This window comes from Brienomyrus brachyistius, unplaced genomic scaffold (genome assembly GCF_023856365.1).
Source record: "Brienomyrus brachyistius isolate T26 unplaced genomic scaffold, BBRACH_0.4 scaffold35, whole genome shotgun sequence".
In the NCBI taxonomy this organism is placed as follows: Eukaryota; Metazoa; Chordata; class Actinopteri; order Osteoglossiformes; family Mormyridae; genus Brienomyrus; species Brienomyrus brachyistius.
Genome location: NW_026042310.1, coordinates 4121543 through 4145654, shown reverse-complemented (window position 1 = coordinate 4145654; position 24112 = coordinate 4121543). Strand labels below are relative to the sequence as shown.

The window sequence follows — 24112 nt, the reverse complement described above, 5'->3', positions numbered from 1 at the left end:
TGCAAATTTAAGTAGTTTACTGTATGTATTGCTGTCAATATCATTAATGTAAATTAGGAACAATAGTGGTCCAAAATTGAACCCTGCAGTACCCACTATGAACGCAGGCCCACTGTGACATTGTGCTTCTAATAACTACCCGCCGCTTCCTGCCCGTTAACCAGTTTTCGATCCAAGCTGCTACAGTTCCTAAATCCCTGCAGCCAGCGCGGAGCATGCACGCTTGATCGTGGTTCCAAAATAATGACAGACACTTGTTTTCTTTTGCTTTTTTTGTTGTTCAAGCAACAAAATGACATTGGCTACATCACAGGCAAGAATCGCTATGGTCTGCCATTTTGCAAGTTTGCCATTAAGAGGAGAGAAAAAAAAAGCACAGTCATTTAATTAACCCTGTATCCCCGCATCCCTCAAATTCTACTCCTCAATATACAGAAAACAATGCGTAAATCCTACAGTAAAAGACATGTGCTGCTCATTCCGTTCCACAAAGCATCATTATCTTATTAACATAATACAGCCTTCATCACCAGTGTAATTTCAATTATACTGAACTCTGCAGTAACACTCCTCCAAGGGTCTTTCCCCGTTAAAGGACTTTAAATATTTTTTTTAAAAAAGCTGAAGCTTGGCTTCTTGGGTTTAACTTGGTCTAAAGCAGTGTTTCCCAACCCGATCCACATTTGTGCACCCTCCTTGCTCCCTGCCAGACAGCCCACATTTTTGCTCCCTCCCTGCCAGACAGCCCACATTTTTGCTCCCTCCCTGCCAGACAGCCCACATTTTTGCTCCCTCCCTGCCAGACAGTCAACATTTTTGCTCCCTCCCTGCCAGACAGTCAACATTTTTGCTCCCTCCTAGCTCCCGGTACCCGAGGATCGGATTGGCAGACATTGGTCTAAACCTTAAATGTTTAGCGTTTTCGAAGTTAAACTCCTACCAAACTGCCTTGGTTTCAAAATGCTCTTGTCATATAAAGAATTAGTTATCAGCAGCTTTTAAGGCAGTAGAGTTCATGGGGAAATTAACACACAGACAGACTACAGCCAGACATACATGCAAACATTCCTGAAATCTTTACTTCCTCAGTTTCCTCAATGTTTTCAGTATAAATCAGTCTTAAATAAAAGGGAAACAATGATATAAAATATCTATCATGTAAAAATCATAAACCTGTAAACTTGAATGAAAAAGCAGGAATTACCCTTTTATAAAGAAATGTAAAAACCTTCTTCGACTTATTTCAGAGACTGAAATCCAGATGCAGGCTTGCTTAAGATAATCTTTTTTTGTTTGTTTGTTTTTTAACAAAACTTGCAAAAAGTCAAGACGAAAATCTACAGCGTTAAAGCACATGAGTCCACTGTGGTGAGTCCCAGGGCGGGACAGACAGCGTGAGAATATGAAATCAGCTTTTCATTTACGTGTGCAGCGATCCACATGCAGGGGGATTACGTACGTCCTCTGCCGCCGACCGGCAGCTGAGGTCCGGTAAAAACAGCAGCAGCATCCTGGTCCGTGGTTATAAAGCAAAAGTTCAGTTTCTGATGAATTAACCACAGCGGTTTGCAGCTGGTGCAGAAATAGTGAGGCGGAAATGCGTGAGCACTAGAGCTAGAGTGAACAGAAGTATGGTACAAAAGCACGACACCGTGCACTCCGCTGGAGGATAGGTAGCTTAACGTTAAAGTCCGTCACAGGCGTAAGCTCACACGCACACGTCAATCAGAGTCAGAAAGAAAATCCAGGGGAGGTGGGGGGGAGGGGGGGGGAGGGGGGTCTGGTGCAGAAGGAACATTTCAAACGTTTGACTGTGGTGTGATGTCACATGACATTATCTTTTGCACAATAAGAGCCAGATCCTTTGGAACACTGACATTATATCTGTATTGGCTGGTTGTATGTGTAAGTGGGCGGGGCCAGGATCTGGGGGCAGGGTCAAGAGGGCGGGGCATTGTCTCTGAACCCAGGTGAAGGACTGCAGGCACTTCAGTGTTTCTGGAGCTAGGGGTAGGTGTGTCTATAGAGGGGGAGGAGAGGGAGAGGGAGGGAAGAGAAAGGAGAACGAGAGAGAGAAAAGGGAGCGTACAGGGGAGAGGAGTGGAAGATGGAGAGGAAGATGAGAGGGATAGAAAGAGAAATGAGAAAAGGAAGAGAGAAGGGAAAGTTAGAGAAAAGGAAGAGAAGCACACAAAAATCAGTGGAAAGGATGACGAAGATGAAGAGGAAAAGGAGAAAGAAAGGAGGAATGAAAGAAAGAAAGGAGGAATGAGTGTGCAAGGATCACAGTCAGAACGTGACACTACAGTCGCATCCCAAGTTTGCTGCTAAATGTAAGTAACCCTGGCGCCCAGCAGATGGAGGATGCCGGGACACGCGGGGAAATACCCTGTGCACTGGACACACCCACTCAGTTCCACTGCTGCTCCTAGGAAGGGCACCTTGCACCCCGTCGGCTCCAGGGGGCGCTCACGGTCCTCAGCCAATGATCAGGCGGACGTCAAGGTCGAGTGTGCGTGTATGAATACGCTCGGAGGTCCCGCAGCACGTGCACGGCGTGTGTTCGCGCACGCGTGATTCCTGGCTACACATGTGAGTTCCCACAAAGTACAGAAATCTCCTGTGGCGGATTCTGTGGGGGGTGGGGGTGGGGCGCCTGGTCGACCAGCCTTGCGGCGTGACTGAGAAACGCTGCAGTCCTACAGACAGAGACTTACCTCTGTCTTCCAGTGGATACTACAAAAATGGACAAATGAAGAACCTTTTACTCTGTTTGACCTATTCATGATTATCTTAGTAAAATGGCTACAATCAAATTAAAAGGCACTTTTAAAAAGTGATACACGTGTTCAGTAATCATATAATCACTATATTTCATTATAAGTTTTGGATTATATAACATGTTAATTACAATTATTAGTATTGTTATTATTAATATTATTAATAGAACAGAGAATAAATTTAATTGGTTCCTGCTTGGCATTTAGGGTCTATATAATTTTATGATTTTCTACAAGTTGGGGTCCTCGGGGCTCTTCTGGGTTCCTTAGGGATCCTTGGGATTCTTCAGGGTTCCGCTGAGCTAGGTAGGGATCCTTGGGATTCCTCAGGGTTCCGCTGAGCTAGGTAGGGATCCTTGGGATTCCTCAGGGTTCCACTGGGCTCCTTAGGATCCTTGGGATTCCTCAGGGCTCTGTAGGGTTCCTTAGGGATCCTTGGGATTCCTCAGGGTTCTGCAGGGTTCATTAGGGATCCTTGGAGTTCTTTATGGTTCCTTGGATTCTCTGTGTTTACCAGAGATCCATAGAGTTCATTGGCGTTCCTCACTTTCAGAGTCTTTTGGCACATGATTTTTTATTATAATTTTTTTTTTGTCGGTTGCAGTCGACTTAAAAATAAATTAACAAAAGACAGCATATTAAAAGCACTCCAGGGGCGTGTCCAGCAATGCAGGACCGCCCTCATAATCCTGATTGGAGACCCTCACAGGTGTCGCTGCTTTTGATTGGCAGGGAGCTCCAGTCACAGGCGAGTCGCAGTGTGGGCAGGGGCGCGGCGCCATTAGCATTCTACAAAAGGAGGGAAAAAAACTGTAAACAAATTTGAAAAACTAGCAGCTGTAACTGCTCTGCAGGAGCTCGAAGCATTATGATAGTGCCACCACATCTGAACTAGATTTAATGACCAATCACACACAAAATAAATATATAATCATGGCAGTCCCAGATGACGGGGAAACGCCCATCGGGGAAAACGGCGTCCTGCTCACACTCGTCACACTGTCACGCTCTGCTGCTACCGTCTGGCTTGTGAATCCCCTGCATGTTCCCCTCCATACGTTATATATCTACTAAAAACACCTCGTCACAGTGCCCCCCAGTGTCAGGTGTCACATGCCATCGCTCAGGCGGCCTGTGGGGACCGCAGGAGGCGGCGTTAATGGGACAGGAACGCCATGCCAGTGAGGACAGCTCCGTGGGTGGCCCCTAGCATCCCCCACCGCGGAAAGGTCTGCCAATGCCGAGGTGCTCTCTGACGCTCTCTAGAGGTCTCTGGCTACATCGCCCGTGTCCTGCGTTAGTGTGGATTTCGAATTCTGCTTTTAAAGCGCGACGAGCCCGAAAGGCACAGGAATGGATTGCGGTGTGGACGCCGACTGGACATCACGCTGGGAGGCACTCCATGAGAGGGAGTTGCTCACTCCAGCCGTTGTTACCGTCCTCGTCATCAGGGTGGGGGCCCCGTCACCCCCCCTGTGTATACCACAAGCATCACCCAGGCGACGGGTGCATGGTGGGGGGCGGGTCTGAATTGGCCTTTTTTCTGACCAGGAAATAAACACACACAAATTGCGCAGCACAGGATTTTCACTGTTGGCTTGTATTCAAGAATATAAAAAAACTGACAGGGCATTAAACGGGAGCTAAGCCGTGCTGGCTGAACGAGCGACATGCCCAGGTCAATGAGGACAAGGAAGGCTAGCAGCTAGAGTGTGTCAGTGGGTGCATGTGCTTCCTTTATATGTGAGGAGCCGGCCAATGGGTACGTATGCCTCCGGGCCCCACCCCTTTTTATGTGGCCCGGTATTGGTCAGGTAAACACCCATCCTGTCACGTGTCCACACTCGAGCCCTACCTCTGACCCCCTCCTCCTGCCCTTTGTGTCTGTCTGCGAACTTTCACTGCTCATAAATAGACGGCTGAAGCTGGTGCCGGTGGCCCTGTGCTGCTCCGGTAGCACCATCCAGCTGTGAGACTGCAGAGCTGCTAAAAACCTGAGAAAAAGGTGTCAGCTGAGCCACCCCAACGCAATGCCTGCAAAACGGCTGCTAAGAGGCATTCAAAATGCACCGCTATAAATACCACGAGATGCCACATCCCCGTTACCCCAGCAGGGGGCGCCATCCCCTAACCAAGCACCCCATAGTGTACATCGCTGTCGGCGACGTCGGAGCCCACCGCCCTGCTCACACAGCGCTACAGAAACAGACACAGGGTCCCTTCCCACTGCAACCTTTGCCTGCACCAGGAAGGATTGGGTCGCGACCCCCCACCCTACTGAAAACAAGCCTACTGCTGATTTATAACCAAGCCCATTTACCATAACGCAAATTTACAAAACAGTGTTGCATTATGTGCATTTCTGTGGTTCAAACAATAACGTATTTAATGGTATTCTATCTTGTGGCATTTTTTATTAATGCTGAATTTAAATTCCTAAGAATATACCTTTTTGTATCCAGAGTGGCAGTATTCTTCTAACATGGAAAACATTTCTTCTGAGTAAATTATGATACTACGTAGAACATTCTGGTCCAGCTGTTGCCATAGCGGCCCATAGCTTCCTAAAAACCCCTTCCTTTAATAACAGTGTATTTTATCCAGTATCTGCTGACTACAGCTTTGTCTCATTCATCTCCCAGGTAACCATATATATCCTTGGAGCTTCTCTGATCTTCCGCTGTCCTCTTATAACCTGCAGTCGTTTCTGATTGGCCGCTTCCATGAGGGGCTCTTAACATTAGCCGTGTAACAGTAATGTGGCAGAGGTGAACCGAAAGGCAGGCCGGCGCTTTTAAATGCGCTATACGCTCACACGGCGCTCTGCTGTCGCTCCGGCGTGTTCCGCAGCGGAATAATAAATCCGATTGTGTCCGATTGCGGAGGAGGCTTTGACGTGTGGCGTGCGCAAGAGCCGCGCCTTAACGGCACCTTCCGGAACAATGGCGGCCGGTAAAATCGTCAGGGGCGGCCTGAGGTCATGCCGCGGGGGCGGTAGGCCTCGCGCCTGCAGGCAGGCCGCTTTTCGTGCCTGATGCCCCACCCTCTACTGCTATCTTCTCCCAGTCCAGCTGCTTCTGATCTCAGTCACCTTCACCACTCAAATCCTCCCTGTTCCTCTATCCTGGTTCTGCTCCGTCTGCTGGCACAGCGGCAGGCTCCCTGGCGGTATGGGGTGGTGAGGGGGGGTGTTTCTAGGGCTCAAAGGCACGGCGACCATGCACACCACATGATTCATGCGGCGCTGAGAGCGGGTCCGAATGCCTGCCCCTGAAATCAGGAGGGAGGACGACCCAAATAGGGTCCCGAATCACCGGTGCCATAAATCACATCTCTCCCCAGCATCTTGCCTCCGTGTTTTGCCCCCCCACCAGTCCCACATAAACACACCTGTCCAGAGACACGCAGTCTCACTCACTCGCAGGAAGCGACGGACAATTAGCGGCGGATGCTAAATCTGCGTTTCCCTCCAAAATCGCTATGGCGATAAGTCGCGCGTCGCCGGTTGGCATGGGAGGGTGTCCGGGGGAACGGGTAGCTGGTCTGACCGCAGCATGGGGATCAGAGGACATGCGGCTTGGAAGCTAATCGCCAGGAGGGACGAAACACCAAGAGGACCCCAGACCTGAAAACAAACATTTTAGCCGTACTTTTAGACAGCAGATGGCGTACTAACTATACAGGGAGTGACTGTATGGACATCCCACCCAAAAGGGGAACGCACCCACATCCATAATGAGCACTGATACCTTGCTGTACTTATTCAGCTAAAGAAGTAGCGCTGGGGCTACTCCGAAAACGGAGGGCCACAATTCCAGAAGCGCGCTAGCTGACTCACAGCTCTCTCCCGAACTTCCACTCAGTTTTCTTTTTGTAAAAACCACGTGAAAATGCAAAATAATGTTAAAAAAAGTGACCCCCTTCCTTGTAAGTGCTCAGCCAGCATGGTCAGCGCGGTGCTCTCAAAAGGCTTGTCCGGTGTCCAGAAGCTAAAGCCACAGGCCGACTCATGAATCATGCCAGTTGTGACTGGCAGTTCCCTGGTGACAGGAAATGACTGACAAGGTACCAGCCAGGGACATGGGGGGGGGTGGGGCTTTATGTTACAAGAGAGCCCTCTAGTGGCCCGTCAGGGGCCTGCAAGTTGCCAGTCTCCCACGCCGCGCCACCTATTGACGTCCAGCTCCCAGTGAGAACGCAGCCTGCAGTAATAGGCGTGACTCGTGAGAACATCCCGAAAAGGGCTCATTGAAACACCATCCCAAGCACCTGAATGAAACCTCACTGGGTCCCCTCTCAGATGCACTTGTAACATCTCGACACGTCACTTGTCAGCTGAGCTGACATGTGTGAGGGAGTGTTGAGGGAATATGAGAGGCGGATGGTGAGAATGTGCCAGGAGTGGGGGTGCCGCCCCCCCCCCCCAACCAACGCTACCATTATACATGATCACAGACTCATTGGCGCCCCCTAGTGTCTGTCACCTTGGAAAGTGTTCCCCTTTCTTATGGATGGCCCTGCGGCACTCTGCAGTGGAAAAATGAAAAGAGAAAAATAATCAAAGTGAACTGCACCATTTTGGCCTCAAAACCCCACCCCACTCCCTACCCCCCCCCCTCCCCCCCCCCCCCCGCATTGTCACTTTCCCCTCAGCGGCCACTGACTCTGCGTTCAGAGGCCGGCTGACCTTTAAGGAGTCCTGAACGTCATGACCCCGTTTTCAAATACGTAAAGGTCTTAGGAGCTCAGCTTAACAAAGAGGCGGGGGGGGGGGGGGGGGGGAACACAGGCGGCCCTGACAAAAGCAGACAGCGGGGGTGGGAGTGGGGGTGGGCAAGGCAGACGGAGATCGTCGATAATATTGAATTACTATTATCAGGATGGCATCCTTCAAAGAGAATCATCATCACTGGCTGAGGACTTCGGTTTTCCTGCCTCATCGCTGCAGCGCCATGACGCCGGCGGGGGGGTGACGGGCTCCTCATCACCATCGCCAGGGAAACAGGGGAGCCGGAGGCAGCAGCGGCGGCGGGGAGCAAAATCAAAGTCCAAAAATACCGCTCCCTCTCGCCCAATACTTATCGACCGGCTGCGCGGTCGCGTCTGCGGCCGCAGTCCAGCCACGCAGGCAGGGGGGGAGCCGTCCCGCTCGTTACGCATTTAATACATATGGGGTACATTGATACTAAATCAATTAGCTGCGGATGTCACAAGGGGGGGGGGGGGGGAGGCTTGAGCGACGACAAAGGCCCCCATCACCACCTTCATTGGATTTATCGCCCAAAATAAACTAAAACAAACTAGATCGATCTGAGGGTCAGACTCCAGTTTCCGTGGCGATCTCGGGCTCTCTGTCTCCCACCCCTACGCTGATTACATTATCTGCTAATTTCTTTCTGTACGTTAGATTAAAAACCTTATCGGAAAGAACGCTGTTTTGCAGCGTTCGGTGTTGACTTACTACCAGCAGCGATAAGCCGCAGGTGTTGGTGTCACGCGAACGGACGCGGGCACTGCCTGGCGCTTTGGCACACAGAACGCAGACTCCGCCTCCTCCTCAGGAGTTATGGCCAGCCGGATGTTACACGCTTCTCCTTACGATGCTGCAGGGAGACTAAGGAAGTCTGAGTTCTCCAGAAGGATCCCGCGCCCAAACCTGTGACTGTCTACCGGCAGGTCTTTAACCTTCTGTCCTGTATTCTTCTAGAAATAAAAAGCAAATCTGAAAATGCAGAGACCGCACAGAAGGTGGCATTAATCCATCCATCCATCCATATTCTCGTCCATTCATTTTTCCATACTGCGAAAACTGTGTGGAGCTTGGAGTCTATTCCAGAAAACACCAGGCACAAAGCAGGGGACGCCCTGGACAGGACACGATCCGGTGTACTTAGTGTAATTAAAAAATGAAGAGACCACAGCACAATTTTTTGTTTCACTCATGTATGGGTGTGCGTCTGTGAATAATTTTTAATTTTTTTTGCAAAATGCAGCTTGGTCGTTCCCTGCTTCTCATTAATGAAGGGCTTCTTCGTTGCTATACGGGACTTCATGTCCTGCTTCTAGCAGCCTGATACGAACTGTCCCAGCAGTGCACTTCACATCTGCACTTAATGTTTCCCATTCTTTTTGAAGGTCACCCTCTGATTTATCACACAGATAAGTTGACATTCATCTCTGGCATTAGAACGTCACTTCCGCCCTTCACCTGGCTGGTTTCTGATCGTTCCCAGAGTCTCCTGCTTCACCTTATTCTTATATACTGCTGTCTTAGAAACCCTGAGCTTGGAAGCAGCCTGACTCACAGTGTAGCCTCTGTCTGCAGAACCAGGATTAAACCAGGATTTAAAAAAAGCAGATTTGTCTAAAAATACAGAGCGGTCTCTTCATTTTTTCCACAGCTTTATATAATAAAATACAGAAAGAAGTATCACACCTTACAGTGCCAAAGTGCCACATGACAAACCCAGGCGTCACTCACCTTCGCAGGAATTTACACACTATCAGGTAGCTTAATGCTTTGGTTTTGGTTTGATGCTGAAAGGGAGCCGCCCTGCTTCAGTAAACACATCCAGTCGTACAAAACGACAAGGTTTAAAATTGAGACTTACATTAGCCATTCCGGCTAAGAAAGCCCGCTACCTAAGTATGTTACGTGTAACGCATTCCTGCTTTAGCATGTAAGAGTCATTTCCTGTCACGAATTCCAAGTTTGCGCACATAGCCTATTTCCTAAATCTTTCATGCCGAATTCCATATCCGGGGGATCTGGGGAATACCTGTAATCTGCAGGTGAAACTATATAAACCGGCTTGTTACATCTCGTAATCCTATGGTCTAAATATCCCTTTGCACAAATGCATTTTCGACAGTTTCTAAGGTCCAGAAAAATTATGTAATTAATATAAAATATTAGGGCGTTAAGCATCAGCCCGGTGATCGGTAAAGGCTTTGTGACCAAACCGAGATTCTCTGTATTCTCAGGGCAAAAACATAACTTTGAGGAATCGTCATGTAGTCTCCACTTCAGCTGCTTCACAACCAACCCCTGGAGACCAAGTCTACAGCTCAATTACCTCACAACTCACCACCAACTCCTGGAGTCTCCAGCTCATTTACCCCTTAACATTCATCACCAACCTTTGACTCATTTATCTGTGCTGGATAAAGTTAGCTATAAAAAAAAAAACACCAAATTGTTGCCAGATTGGCTCGAGCCGAGGCAAAATGGTGTTGTGTAAATATCTTTTTTTCCCTGTTTGACACAGAAATCCGGGGGAGGGAAATGAGAATAACAGAAAAAAACAGATGAGAAAAAACTGATATTCTACTACAAGCTACAAAAACTGAATCAATCCAGCCTCCCGCTTCAGTTCCCAGACTGAACATTGAGCACTAGCTTCTGCATCCTGAATTGATCCTAAGAGGCAGACTTCCCCACCGATGCTACACTCATGCTCATTAGAAATTAACATGTCTATTGCTGTCTCCCCATGATGTTCCAGGTAGTCTTACCTGTACCATCCTTGCTGCCGTTCTGGTGGGTCCGAAGCTCCTCAGACTTGTAGAAGTCAATGCTGGCGTAAGTGTTGAGGCTTATTCCGCCGCTGCTTCCCCCTCCGACGCACCCGCCGAGTCCACCACCAAGGACGGAGGCGAAGAGTCGACCTGGAAGAGGCTGGTTAGGAGATGAACCTTCAAGTGCCGAATGAGGACCCTCCTTACTAACGAGGTCCAGGTCGATGTAGTTGAGGCCCTGCTCCATGGAAGAAGGCTGGGCGGCAGGCAGTGAGGGAGGCCTGGGGTTGACATATGGAGAGGCCACGGCATTGGCCCATAGTATGCCGTCCATCGCTTGCCTCCGAGTCGCTGATTGGCCGTGCTTGGGAAACAGCGAAGGAGGAGACGTGGAGGAGGAAGGGGAGGAGAGAGCGAGGAAGGTTTCCGAGCAGTGGCGTCGCCGAGCCTGGGAGTTCACCCGAATTGTTTTGTGGCCTTGCTCTGGGCCAGTGTTGATCTCCGTTGGCAGGTAGTCTATCCCTAGCTCCATGGAAGATGTATGGCCAACGGCAGTCTTGGGAGGCCCTGGATTGGCACACTCAGATGGCACAGCGGCCCCAAATGTGAAGCCCATCTCAGTGTAGTCACAAGATGACGCCATCTCCGGTGTGATGGCCACAGGTACGCCATTCTTCCCCTGGCCAGAATCCGGCAACTCGCCCTCCCGAGGACCCACCTGGCGCTCGCGGCGAGCCTTCGGCACGACAGCAAGTTGGCTGGGAGGGCTCTTCCCTGAACGGAAGCCAAGAGGCATCAGAGAATGAGGCGAAGAAGCAGGAGAAGTACCCAGTTCCATGTTGACATACTCAGAGGCAGCAAGTGGGGCGAGGGGAGCAGACACACTTCGGGGGAGTGTCAATGAGCCAGCCAGACAGGCAGTAGGTCGCCGGAAGTGTCCAGGGGTGTTGTGCAATGGTCCGCGTGCCAGGCCCCCCTGTGTCCCTGCCATGTTTCCTTTGAACTCAATGCTGACATACTCCCCAGGACTCTGATTTGCAGGGAGGAGAGGGTGTTCCCGCACCCGAGGGAGGGTGCTGGCTTTGGAGACATGGACAAAGAGGCTGGACGGCCGGCCTCTTATTGGCTGCAAGTTGCATTGCTTCTGCCCCACTGGCACACGCCTCTGCTGCAGTGCTCCATCCTTAAAGCTCTCACCAAGGTTTCCAAAAGATCCAAGTCTTCCTTTTCCCGTTATGGCTTCAACGAGTTGAGCGTGTCTCTCTTCAAGGCTTTCGCTGCTGGCGGAGCTGGAGGAGTACGAGGAGGAAGAGAGGGACAGGTGGTGGCCTTCCTTAGGGCCTGTGGAAGCTTCCGGTCTGCTCGGGTGGTCTGCCCCCTTGCTCCGGCACTCCGGGTCATTGTTCCCACGGCATCCTGGCCTTGTGCCTTGCCCAAGCTCATCCTGGAATGGGGTAGATAGTGTGTGTTTGTAAGATCGAGGCAGTGAGCAGTAGGAAAAGACCATCTTCGGGGGCGGCTGCTGCAGGTGCTGCCCATGGTATTGTGGGGGTGTGCTGCTGGCGGAGCGTGGGCTGATGGGAGACATGTTCATGTAGTCACTTCCCGCTCTACCGTCCATCGATCTCCTGCTTCCCCAGCCGCTGCCTAACAAACCCATCCCATGCTGGTCTGGGGAGCAGCTGCTATTTGGGGACATCACCATGTACCCCTCAGAGCCTGAGGGCCGGATGTGACGAGGAGGGGACACGCTGTTGTTGGGGGTCATGGCCATGTACTCTTCACTGCCAGCAGCCTTTGGGGCTGAGACCGCGGGCGAAAGGGAAAGTGACAAGGAAACGGGAGGAGAGGTCACCCCCGGCAACATCGTCATGTACCCATTATCCACCATCCGTTCTCCTCCTGCCCGTCCTCCTCCCACTCCACCCTGGCCCTCATCCTTAGCCGTAACCTCCCCTGCTATGTCCAGATACCCTCCACTGCCGGTAGCACCTGTGGCAGAGTCTCTACATGAAGTGAAGGACTCCCTGCTGTGACTACGGGACATGACGGCATAGTCCTCGGCCTTGCCATCTTCGTCCCTGGCCTCGCTAGCCAAGGGCCGCTCCAGAGCCGAAGGGGGCAGAGAAGCCCTCTTGCTATGTAACCGTCGCTCCGCTTCGCATTCTCGGCTGGAGGAGCGCCGCAGCAGCCTGCGGGAGGGGCCAACGACCCTCTGGCCCATCGCAATGTAGTTTGACGGCTCCTCCAATGGGGAGTGGCAGCCCAGACCTCCAGCTGAAGCCCCCGGGAGGTCTGGAGTGAGCAAGGAGTTCTCGCCAGGGCTGCAGCCACCCTCATCTGATGAGCCATAGTCACTAGGGGAACCAGAAACCCCCTGAGGAACATAGCGGCTATAGGCATAGATCCCTGCCACTCCTAACCCTGCCCCAGTTATCCCACATTCGGACCCATGGCCTGAGCTGGAGGACAGGCTTGGTGCCGGGGAGGTGACAGGGTTTGAGGAGTAACAAGCTAAACTCAGTGGGATTTTGGCTGGAGTTGGGGCACGGGACTTCAGCCTCATGTTTGGAGTGGTGGAGCAGGAGCCGCTCAGGCTGTACCCAGACCCTAACCCTCCTGCTGATGCCCCACCCTCCTCCGTCCCAGCCCCAATGCTTGCTGTGCGTGCTCTGGGGAAACTGTGGCGAGAAGTGGGGGAGGTGTTGGTGCTGCTGCCCCCTCCAGTCCCGGGGGTTTCAGTGCGAGGCCGCCGTGTAAAGCCCACCTGGCTCGGAGGTGGATTGGGGTAGTGGCGTCGGGAGGGGACGCTGATGGGGTTGGAGGCGTTGCCGCCACCGGCAAGAGCCCCCACTGACTGGGACTTAGTCCGCTGGCAAAACTCCTCACTCAGTGCCTTCATGGCCTCCAGCAGTGTCTCGTGCATGTTTTGGGCCACCACCGAGTCATCCACCTGCATCCAGAACTCGCCGGGGCCGGTCACCGCCGAGCGGCCCACCTCCACGAAGAAGAAATTCTCGGAGTGTCCGCAGCGGCGCACGTTCATCAGCTGCAGCACCACGGCGGCGGCATCAGAGTTCAGCTTCACAAAGCTCACCGTCTTGTCCGTGAGGCACAGCCGGTAGACGCCCACCAGGTTCCGAGCCTGTCCCAGGCCCTTGGGCCACACCTTCACCTGCCACACCTCTTTGAAGGGGGGGCCTGGAGATGGCATGTCACCGCCGCTGCCCTCGCTGGGAGTCCTGCCTGGGAAATGATTAAAAAAGCACAGATTTTTTTTAAAAAAAAAAACAACCAAATAAACCAGACACAGACTGAGCACAACAGACAGATACACAGACAGCAACAAACACAGAGATACAGTGGAAATATCAGCCTGGCGAGTATCTGTGAGGAAGCGGCCAACCGTCAGCAGACGGACTGTGACTGATGAGTCGTTTTTGGCTCAAGAGCTGAAAAATCACCTCCTTCAGACATAACTCAGACGGAAGTGGCATCGGTAGCAGGTTTACAAAGCCGTGGGATGGTTTTGCTCCCGGGGGGGGGGGGGGCACATCAGCGTTCAGCTTCCCTCAGTGTGACCAAGTTCCCGGCAGAATCCTGTAACACTGCAGTGCAATGCATTCTGGGAACATAACCTGACCTTAGACCTCATGCTTCTGCTGGACATCATCCCTGGGACTTCCAAGGGTTGAGGTCGTGACGATGGATGAACGAAGTTATTTGTTTATTATACTTCATCCAAAACACATGACGCAGCTTCCAACGTGGCACTGAAGATCCCGCGGTGTCGAGTATCAAGGCTCCCTCCTGAGCCTGACACTGGCACACCTGCCTTCAATTCCGCGCATTCTAAAAATTGTCCTGGTGCTGTTCCTCCCTACGTCTAAACAGATCACTTGTAGCATTCCTTTAACCTTAATTTATTAACGATGTTATTCTGTATTTGGTGTGTTTTGCATTGTGTATGATCCATCCATCCATCCACTTTCCAAACCGGTCATCCTTATCCTACTAGGTCGCGGGGGGTCCAGAGCCTATCCCGGAAGTAATGGGCACAAGGCAGGGAACAACCCAGGATGGGGGGCCAGCCCATCGCAGAGCACACTCACACACCAGTCACTCACACAGGCACACCTATGGGTAATTTAGTAACTCCAATTAGCCTCAGCATGTTTTTGGACTGTGAGGGGAAACCGGAGTACCCGGAGGAAACCCCACGACAACAAGGGGAGAACATGCAAACTCCACACACATGTGACCCAGGCGGAGACTCTAACCCGGGTCCCAGAGGTGTGAGGCAACAGTGCTAACCACTGCACCATCATGCCGCCCCATACAGTGCTAACCACTGCACCACCATGCCACCCCCCCCATCGTGTATGAAGAATCTTGTATTATTCTTGAAATTGCTGATTTTCCATGTCAGTGTGCGTGTCCCTGTTTTAGCCCGACCCTTGTGCAGAGGAAGCCGTTCTCGGGCTCCGTCACTCTTTTAAAGGTTTTCATCTCTTTAACTGCTTGCATTTAAGGTTCTAATCATTGTAACAGACGCGGTTATTTGAATTTTTCGTGTATTTCTTTGTTTTATCTATTCTTCAAGTTTTATTGTTATGAGTTTAAGAACAGTTGTCTTTTATTAAGAAATTATTGAAATGGTAAAACAAAAAGCAAAAACAAGTAAGCAAAGTGTAAACACAGCAGCCCTTGCGCCCGTATCAGATCAGGCTGCACTGTTTTCTATGCCAATACCACTAAAGGCTCACTGTTCACAGTCTGGGTGACTCAGTCCAGTCTCGTCATGGACCGCGAGGGATCCAGACTTCAGCGTCGGCGGACTTTCACTTTCGATTCCACTCCTGTCCAGTCGACAGGTTTCATTTACAAGTGAAATTGCATGAATTCCATTTTCGGTGTTGTCTGAATTATGCAAATGCGTTACTGGGTAGGTCTGAGCATTCAGCGATGAATTTATCACGGAAGAGTACTCGTCTTAAATTTCCTATGGTAATTTTATCGCAGTGTAGTACTAGCTTGCGAGCGTCACGCGATCTGTGGTTAAAATTACTCCAGAACAATCCTCCCTTGAATGACAGGCAGATCATTCGAAACCACAGACACGCGACACAGGAAGAGAATCGAAATGTTACGCCACCCCTGAAGAATGAGCGACACCTTGTATGCCAGCAATCGCACTCTCTCTCCAGCATCTCCCTAATCCCATCATGCATGGCTACTCCTTGTTTACGTTTCTGCAGCACGGACAGACGGTTGCAGCTGTCTGAAGGTCTGAGGCAGTGAACAAACCAAAGCCAACATCACAGTGTCACCTTCCCTCAAGCGACTTCCACACTCTTAGGAACGGGCCGACGCTGAAGCCTCCTCACATTTCTTACGATATTTTATTTCGCAAACACTTTTATCCAAAATCACGGTACAACTGATTGCAGGGTCAGACAGTTCCTCGAGCAATTGGGGGTTAGGGGGTCTTGCTCAAAAGCCCAGCTGACAGTGGGATCTGAACTGGCGACCCCCCAATTTCTTACCCTCAGCTGCCAATCACTGCCTGGTATAACCCAGTGAAATAAGCAACTGGAAGCCGTAAGGCGCCTAACGTGGCTCCAGTGATGCAGTGTCACACTTTCGCCTATTTCAGAGCCAGTTACACATGAAGGCAGGTTCAGGCCATAATCAGCACTTTTTTTCTGCTATAAAATGAGCAGATGGTTGTCATCAAAACCTTCTCCCCGTCAACCTCAGAATGCACTTTGTAGTTTGCTTGGGAAATTTTCCCCTCCGAAATGCATCACTTACGCCACCTCTGGCCGCCTGAAGCAATGACTCAAGGCATTTGGGGATTTATGGAGTTTACAGTTTTGTGTACGAGTTTACGAACGACGTAATTGTGTGGAACATAAATAATGTACAATAGGATGTGTCTGGGGGGCGTGGTCACCGTAGGTTGGGGAAAATGAGGAGGACATCCATTCATTTCGGCTGAACTTCTTCCCAGATATTATATCAGTCTGACATTCGCTTCCTCACACTCCCGGGATCTGAGCCCAAACCCCGACGTCCAGCCAAAAATGCGGTTGCAGCCCCCGGTGACCTGGCAGCAGGGGCAATTCTAGGATTTTTTTAAGGTAGGGGGCCACCTCTCAATCACAAGCACAACAACCCACTGAGCCACACACGGCCCCCTGAGTGTGAACTTGAGGTCGACATGAGATACCTTCTGCATGGGGGCATGGAACACCCCTGCTGAGGAGGCCATAGCACCAGAAGGATGTCTGGTCCCATGTACTTTAGTCAACAACCTTCACACACACAGGAGAGAAGACAGAATCAGGCCAATCAGAACAATAACTGTGTGAATCAGGTTGCAGAGCGTGACCCAGGGAGACTAAAAGAGGAACACTCATTATAAGCAATACCCATCCATCCATCCAACCATCCACCCATCCATCCATCATCTGACCTCTATTCCAGCACAGGGTTGCTGACACAGTGCTGCCAACTCTGGTCAGCTGGCTGGAGTGAGATTTTCAATTCAAGACAAATCTGCACACTCATGCACACGCATTTACATGCGTGTAACAGTTTTATTACCTCGTAAATAGTCTGTAGGGTTTGCAAACTGCCTCGAGGCTTTTCATGCAGCTAATTTTAGGCTTATAATGCAATAATTTAGATTTGCTATAAGATTTCCTGCATGAGCGTGAGAGTCTGAAAGCGTGAGCGTCACGCCAGACGCAGGGAGAGCTGGCAGCCCTGCTGAGAGGCCTACAGTCCTTCCCAGGATGCTTTAAGCCCAAGCGATCCTTTACGCCGTATCAGTCTATAAACAATATATTATCATAAATAAATGTAGATTTATGAGAAGAACCAAATTCACTGCACAAGTCAAATCTTTCTGGGTTTTTTTTAGCATTGCTATAAAGCAAGCTATTTTTTTTTAGCATTGCTTAATTAACAGGCTATTCATATGGACCTGATGTACACTCATGGGGATTCAAAGGTATAATCCGTTGCTCAAGCGAGGAATCAGTCTGATCTTCCAGAGGAGGCCTCCTGACATCCATCAGTGGCACACTAATGAAGAGCATTCAGTCCCAGGCCAAAGCGTTACCACGCCGCTGAGATGCTAACGCGCTAACAGGCCTTTTCAATCCGGCGTAATTCATCGCGCAAAAGCTACGCACCAGTTAGCTCTTTCTAAAGGCGGCTCTCAAGGTTCGAGGAGGCGCTGGGTGAACCTTGTAGCGCAATGACAAGCCGCAGGATAGACTACCATGATTTCAGCAATGCCTTCTCCGACTACATGCAGTTAGCGCCTGCTCAAGCTATAGGCCGAGTATGCAGCCGCCTCGGGTCCCCAAATTACCTGCGTCGCGGAGAAAGTGAAGTAATCATCAATTATCTCGGTAGGTGGGCCTCCCAAACCAAGCTTTACCATTGGCCCCCGAAAAGGTAGAGCCATCCCTGCCAGTAGTACAGGCTGAACGAATTGCAAACCTCCAGAGGACCAAAAGAAGGTGGTGTGGTCTACATTTCCAGAAATCTCATGGTATTTTTAAGCCATATTTTTAATAAGATGTAGACGACTCTAGTCCTGATTGCCGGAAATGCTTCCACTTTGAATTAATGGATGACCAGCGAGCATGTGACCCAGTTACTCTACACCTCACACGGAGCTCCTAAAGTGGGAATATTCACTGGTTTTCTTTCCAGCCCAATCAGATGCGTTCAAGAGTCACGTTACACGTTAAACTCCTATTCGTGCTCTTTTATGCACCGGCGGAAAACACTGTATGTCTCAAAACCGAGGATGGAAGAGCGACCATTGTAAGCAGCACTGTAAAAACTAGGTGGATTTTTTTTTTTTTTTTTTTTGTTCAAACCACCCGGGTTGCATTAATCCGCCCCGCTGTCCAGGAACAGAAGGCACAGAGAGGCGGGTGGGACTGCGGGGCTCCAGGAACAGGGTTTCCCAGCCCCGGGAGACCAGCGCCGACTGCCGCTATGCAATCTCTCCATGTTAGTGGGTCACAACTATCCGTGATGGGCCTCCATGCAGCTAGAGAAGCTCTGAGAATCTCCTGTGCTCAGGGACAGCGATGGGGGGGAGGGGGGGTGCAGAGAAACCGTAAACACCCCTCCCAATTCTGTTAAGATGTCTGTGTCCCATTTTCCAACCAAAGTTTTACGCTACTGTACAGCTGTACTATAAAGGGTCCTGTTGTGATCAGTTGACACCTTTAACCAAAGCGACCGGCCACATTTCCCCAGCTGTTCGTCCGTGAAAATCAGGCAGCCACGTGCCCTACTGAAGGACAGAGTCTCCCAAGGTCACTTGGCAGAATATTTACTGAGAAATATAAGCATAATCGTGCAGGATATCTTGGATTGGGAACCTAGAGTGGCGGATGCCACCAAGGCCAAAGCCAGAGCCAGAACCGGGACTGGGACCCAGCCCTCCGTGTTCTGATCCGCTCACGATCATCTTCACTGTCACACCCTTACTCAGGCATCGTCCAGAGCTCACTAATCGCAGGAGAAGCAAGGCTCTCCGACCCAGAGCAAAGGGGATCTACCCTCTGCTGCCAATCACTGCCTGGTATAACCCAGTGAAATAAGCAACTGGAAGCCGTAAGGCGCCTTACGTGGCTCCAGTGATGCAGTGTCACACTTTCGCCTATTTCAGAGCCAGTTACACATGAAGGCAGGTTCAGGCCATAATCAGCACTTTTTTTTCTGCTATAAAATGGGCAGATGGTCGTCATCAAAACCTTCTCCCCGTCAACCTCAGAATGCACTTTGCAGTTTGCTTGGGAAATATTCATCTCAGAAATGCATCACTTACGCCACCTCTGGCTGCCCGAGGCAGTGACTCCAGGCATTTAGGGATTTATGGGGTTTATAAATTAATCTTGTTTACGAGTTTACAAACGACGTAATTGTGTGGAACATAAATAATGTAGAATACGATGTGTCTGGGGGGGCGTGGTCACCGTAGGTTGGGGAAAATGATGAAGACATCCATTCATTTCGGCTGAGCTTCTTCCCAGACATTATATCAGTCTGACATTCGCTTCCTCTCACTCCTGGGATCCAAGCCCAAAACGTCCAGCCAAGAATGCGGTTGCAGCCCCCGGTGACTTAACAGCAGGGACAATTATAGGATTTTCTTAAGGTAGGGTGCATAAGAGGCAGTACAATTCATACAGAGGGGCCGACCTTATCATTAGCCAATGATATGTTTTTAATCAGTGAGTGATGGGGAGGGGGTACCCCTGGGACCAATCAGCTTTCAGCAGTGCCCCTATGGCCCCGCCTCCACCTAACAGCCACTCCGGACCTCTGCATTCATTTTCCCTGAAGCTGGAATTCTGAAATGGTCATTTCTCCTTTCCACTCCTCTGCACCAACTGCACTCCATGCGCTTCGTCCCTCCTCCTCTGCGCCACATGACTGTCCGCTGATGCCGCTGAGACCCGTCAGCATGTAAATCAGGGCATCAGGTCAGGAAAAAATGCACATCTGTGCTGACGGGTACCGACCCCAAATGCTTTTTGCAGCCTGGTGCTTTGTATGTACAGCGGACGGGTGGGATGGACACGCCCTTATTCAGGCGCCATCTGGCCATGTACATGGTTAAGGAAGTTGACCTACAACCACACGGCTGCATGTTCAGACCCACACGGGGTCACTGCAGGCATACGCGGTGCTCAACGCAAGACCGCCACAGTGAATTTCCATCTGCGAAGCACCCATGTTTCCCCCAAGCAATTAAATAACAAAATGAAAACGTAAAACCGCCAGGCGCCTCATTACAGAGGACAAAGGGGTCCCCAATTCCTTACATCAAGCCAAGATAAATAAAACAAAATATCTCCTCAGTATTCAGCCTGGCGTATCTTTTACACGTCCTCTTTGATAATTAATCTCGGCCGTTAGGGAGGGACCGTGGGACTTCAGCAGGCCGAAGAACACGAGAAGCCCGTCCAGCTAGGCGACCGTGTTACGGACCGGAGCACAAACACGGTTCGCAGAGGGGCACCGTGGGGCACGGCCATCCAATACCTGTGCTTTTGTAGGTACCGTGTCACTGAGCTGCATTCCATTCCAGCTGTGTAAACATAAGCACAAACCATCCAGCTGTTCTGGATTTCCCTGGTTGGTGGCTGAAGTGGGGGGGGGGGGGGGGGCATTGCTGCAAAGATACTGGGGTGTTTTCTCACACAGGCGACGACGTTCCCGACACCTGGATCACGGGCGAAAGATCAAATGCGAGGTGCCCAACAGGATCGTCCAGTACCAGAAGAGTTCTGCCAGTACCGCTGCTCTGTCCAAAGCAAGCATGTATAGAGGTCCGAGCACTGCCCAAAAATTCACCAGAACAGATCCAGGGATGAATGTGCCCTTGAGTAACCTGTAATACCTCAGTACCACCATCCAGCTGTTATTTTTTAATTAAACAAACTGCAGAAACGGGCCATCCAAGTCGCATTGTAAGTAAACATTTTCCACGCGATTTCCAGTCAAGGTTGAATCGACTGCCTTCTAATTACAAAGGTCACAAACCCCTGAATGTCGTATCCATCACACACCATAAAACTCTAAGCTTGACTATAGCCTGACAGCTGGATGTGAGCAAGATTAAATGTCTAATCATTTTTTTTTGCGAGTTGCAAAAGGAGTTATTTCAGAACACGCTCGCTTTCTGTCAGCGCCGTCTATATACCTTCGGCGGCACTGCCCTTGACAGCCCCACGCCTGGATCTGTGCCGTTTCCACTCCTCCTGTATTCTGCTACTTCCAGATTTTGGGCGAAAGGATACAGTGAAGGGCACCTCCCAAAACTACAACCATGAGGCTCCGGGAAAATAACGAGGAAAACATGCAGAGTGCGCCTTACTGGAGCCCAATTAGCGGCAGCCCCATCCTTCACAAACTGACACGTGAAATGAATGGAGGAGAGAGGAAAAAAACACTCGTGTTTTTACATTCTCAGAACCTATATGGAAAAACCGGAATACAGCTGCTTATTCGGTTAACCAAGCCTGCTGCGTCTGAGGGACGCCAACTGCAAGGTCTGCATGCCGCCCCACACCACACCACCCACCATTCCTCCTCCTCTTCCTCCTCCTCCCAGTACCGCACCAGCATGAATCTACACAGATGCTTTACGATAAAAACAAGCGGCGTTGCCTTTCCCTGTTTGCATTAATTCAGCATTTACGCTACGATCCACGCGAGTCCCAACAAGCCACACAGCCCAAGTGCACGGATGCGGCTTTTGACGATTATTTGCCCGATTATTCGCGTACTAATCGGACACGCCCGCGGCTCCCAGCGCCGCTTCGTCGCTCGTTAACTCCGTGATTTACCCTGGGCATCAGCAGACACGAAACGGGGTGGATCCAAGGGCACGGCGACGTAAACACGAGGAGGACCGAGCATCATTTCTCGACCACCGCACGGGGGAAAGTAGCCTACCCCTTTCCTCCCTAACAGCAGCGCTGGTGTGCGGGGATGTAGGTTAGGCGCACAACATGCGTATATTTAAAAGCAGGTGCTGTCAAATAACCGCTTCAACAAAGTCATCAACTCAATGCATCGCATATACACGCACACTTTCCTGATCACCGGTAACCACTTATTTCTACGCTGTCCATCATGTTATCATCCAAAACAACTGCAAGCGACGCGCCAGCGGTGTTATATGTTAAGCGACTCCCCCCTCCCCTAAAGCTGTTTGAAATAGCATTTAAACATCATCCCGCTTCAAAACTACAAGATCATAAATTTGCTGAGCCCAGTTAATTTGCAACCGCACTGACTCGGCACATGTCACAGTAATAGTTAGATAATAACACGTTTACATGTTGCTGCCACGTATCGACAGACCGCACGTTGAGGGAAAGGGCATGAGTCTCGGACTGCAGTCCTTGTCGTCTGACTGGCTTACTTTTGCACTGAAGGTCCAACATGGCCTGGTACCACTCGTTCTGGACCTCCTCGCTCTCCGCCGCGATCGCGAAGCTCTCGCCGCGGGTGTACAGCACGATCATGTGCCTGTTCTTGGAGTCCGCCCGTCGGTTGATGTTGAAGCACGTCTCCAGGCTCACTGTCTTCTTCGGGACGGGCGCCTTGCTGCGGAATTTCTTCTCGTTCTCGTAGTACTCGAGCCGAGCCGGACCGCGTTCCGAGGCGGCCCGCAGCACGAAGTACCGCCGGTGCGTCGATTTCGGTTTGCGGAGGTACCCGCACATCCGCACGTCCTGGTAGCTCTGCTGCTCCGCTGCCTGGCTCTCCATTGCTCGGCACGCTTCTTGTTTTTCTTGGGTGCTTTTAAATTCTTGCGCTGTGCGATCTGATTTCTTTCATCATAGCCGACCACGTCTCCCTCTCCTCTCCCACTCCCTCCTTCAAGAAACGCGCCTACAGAAGAGCGGAGAGCTTGGATGTGCCTGCAATTAGTATTAAATTTATGTTGTCTTTGCGGCTAGGTGTTTTGCGTAGAGAGCCCCCGTCTGCGCACACACACACACACGCACACACGCAAGCACACAAACAGGCACACAGGCACCGACAGGCGTGCACATGCGGCGAGCGACGTCTACCCAAAACTGGCCGCTGCTAATCGCTTAGTTGCTTTGGCAGTTTAATCCCGTCGGCTGCGTTGCACTGGTGCAGACTCCGGCTGACAGCCCCCATCACTCTCTCCCCCTGCGCCGCTACCCTGTCAGTCAGCGCCTGTCCATGTGTGAGTGACTGCGAGGAGCGGCGCATGGACATTGGGCACACGGTCTGTCAAATGCGGCTTTTCTCTCGAAGCGGCGCAAGTCGAGCGACTCGCATGAACTCACGTACATCAGTTGCGGTGCGATCAGCCAGCCATTTGGGAAATCCGAGATGGAAAATGGAAACACACCATAAAACATGGGGAATTTAGTATTTTGCAAAGTGTACATTAATTGTTAATTACAAAGAGCAAGTAGTTAGTAGGTCAATATTCTATGTATGACGATATTTATTTATAACCGAATAACCTTTCTATAGCTGAGAAATATGTAGCATCAGACAGGCCTAACTGTTTTTTTCCTCACAAAACGACACCCCTCCTTAGCAGGGACAATATTGTTAATGTTGTCATAGGAAGATGAGTCCTCATCAAATTGTTATTTTTACGTATAATCATAAGTAAAGTACACGTTATCTCACGGGCGACTAACAGTAAGTTGGATGTATTTAAATATATTTTAGCATATGAAACACTAATGTCATTAATAGGAAATGCCACTTGACTTAGACTAAATAAGACGATTTGGGATAATTAAGTAAAGAAAATAGAATGATTAAATGTTGCGCCATCTTATGACCAATCAATGTCAACAAGAATTGACGGTCGATTCATCTATTTTAAATAAATAATAAAATTAGCGCCTCTGCGGCTCCTGTCGGTCGTTTGACGCCATTACACCCAGGGTTGACGCGGGTGACCGGCTCTGTTTTCGCACCTTGGCCCTTGGGGAAGACATGGAGATACGGGAGAAGCAGGGAGATCCAATGTAGTTTCGAAACTTTCGCTTTTTCGGTTTATAAAAAGGAGAACGAAACGCGTCTTGGAGGTAAGTACAAATGCAGTGTATAGATTTGACAACCAGCTATCTGTGTTTTTAAGCTCTACCGGTTAACATCATGCTGCCTCTTCCCTGTGGAATTACGAGGAAAAGCACGCTAAAAAGGGAACACTCGCCGCTTAAAGATGTATCCCAAGATAACCCATACAATCGTTGATCATCAAAGGA

General features: G+C 50.4%; 1 protein-coding gene across 1 annotated transcript; it reads right to left on the bottom strand.

The window, feature by feature from the left end:
* Window positions 1-1772: 1772 nt before the first annotated feature.
* On the bottom strand, window positions 1773-23083 carry si:ch211-284e13.4 (insulin receptor substrate 1-B). Its single transcript, XM_048997854.1, has 3 exons — window positions 22270-23083; window positions 10296-13544; window positions 1773-3569 (listed from the first exon to the last, which is right to left on the bottom strand). The coding sequence occupies exons 1-3, from the start codon at window positions 22616-22618 to the stop codon at window positions 3562-3564; spliced, it is 3606 nt and encodes a 1201-aa protein (XP_048853811.1). The 5' UTR covers window positions 22619-23083; the 3' UTR covers window positions 1773-3561.
* Between the last annotated feature and the right edge of the window lie 1029 nt (window positions 23084-24112).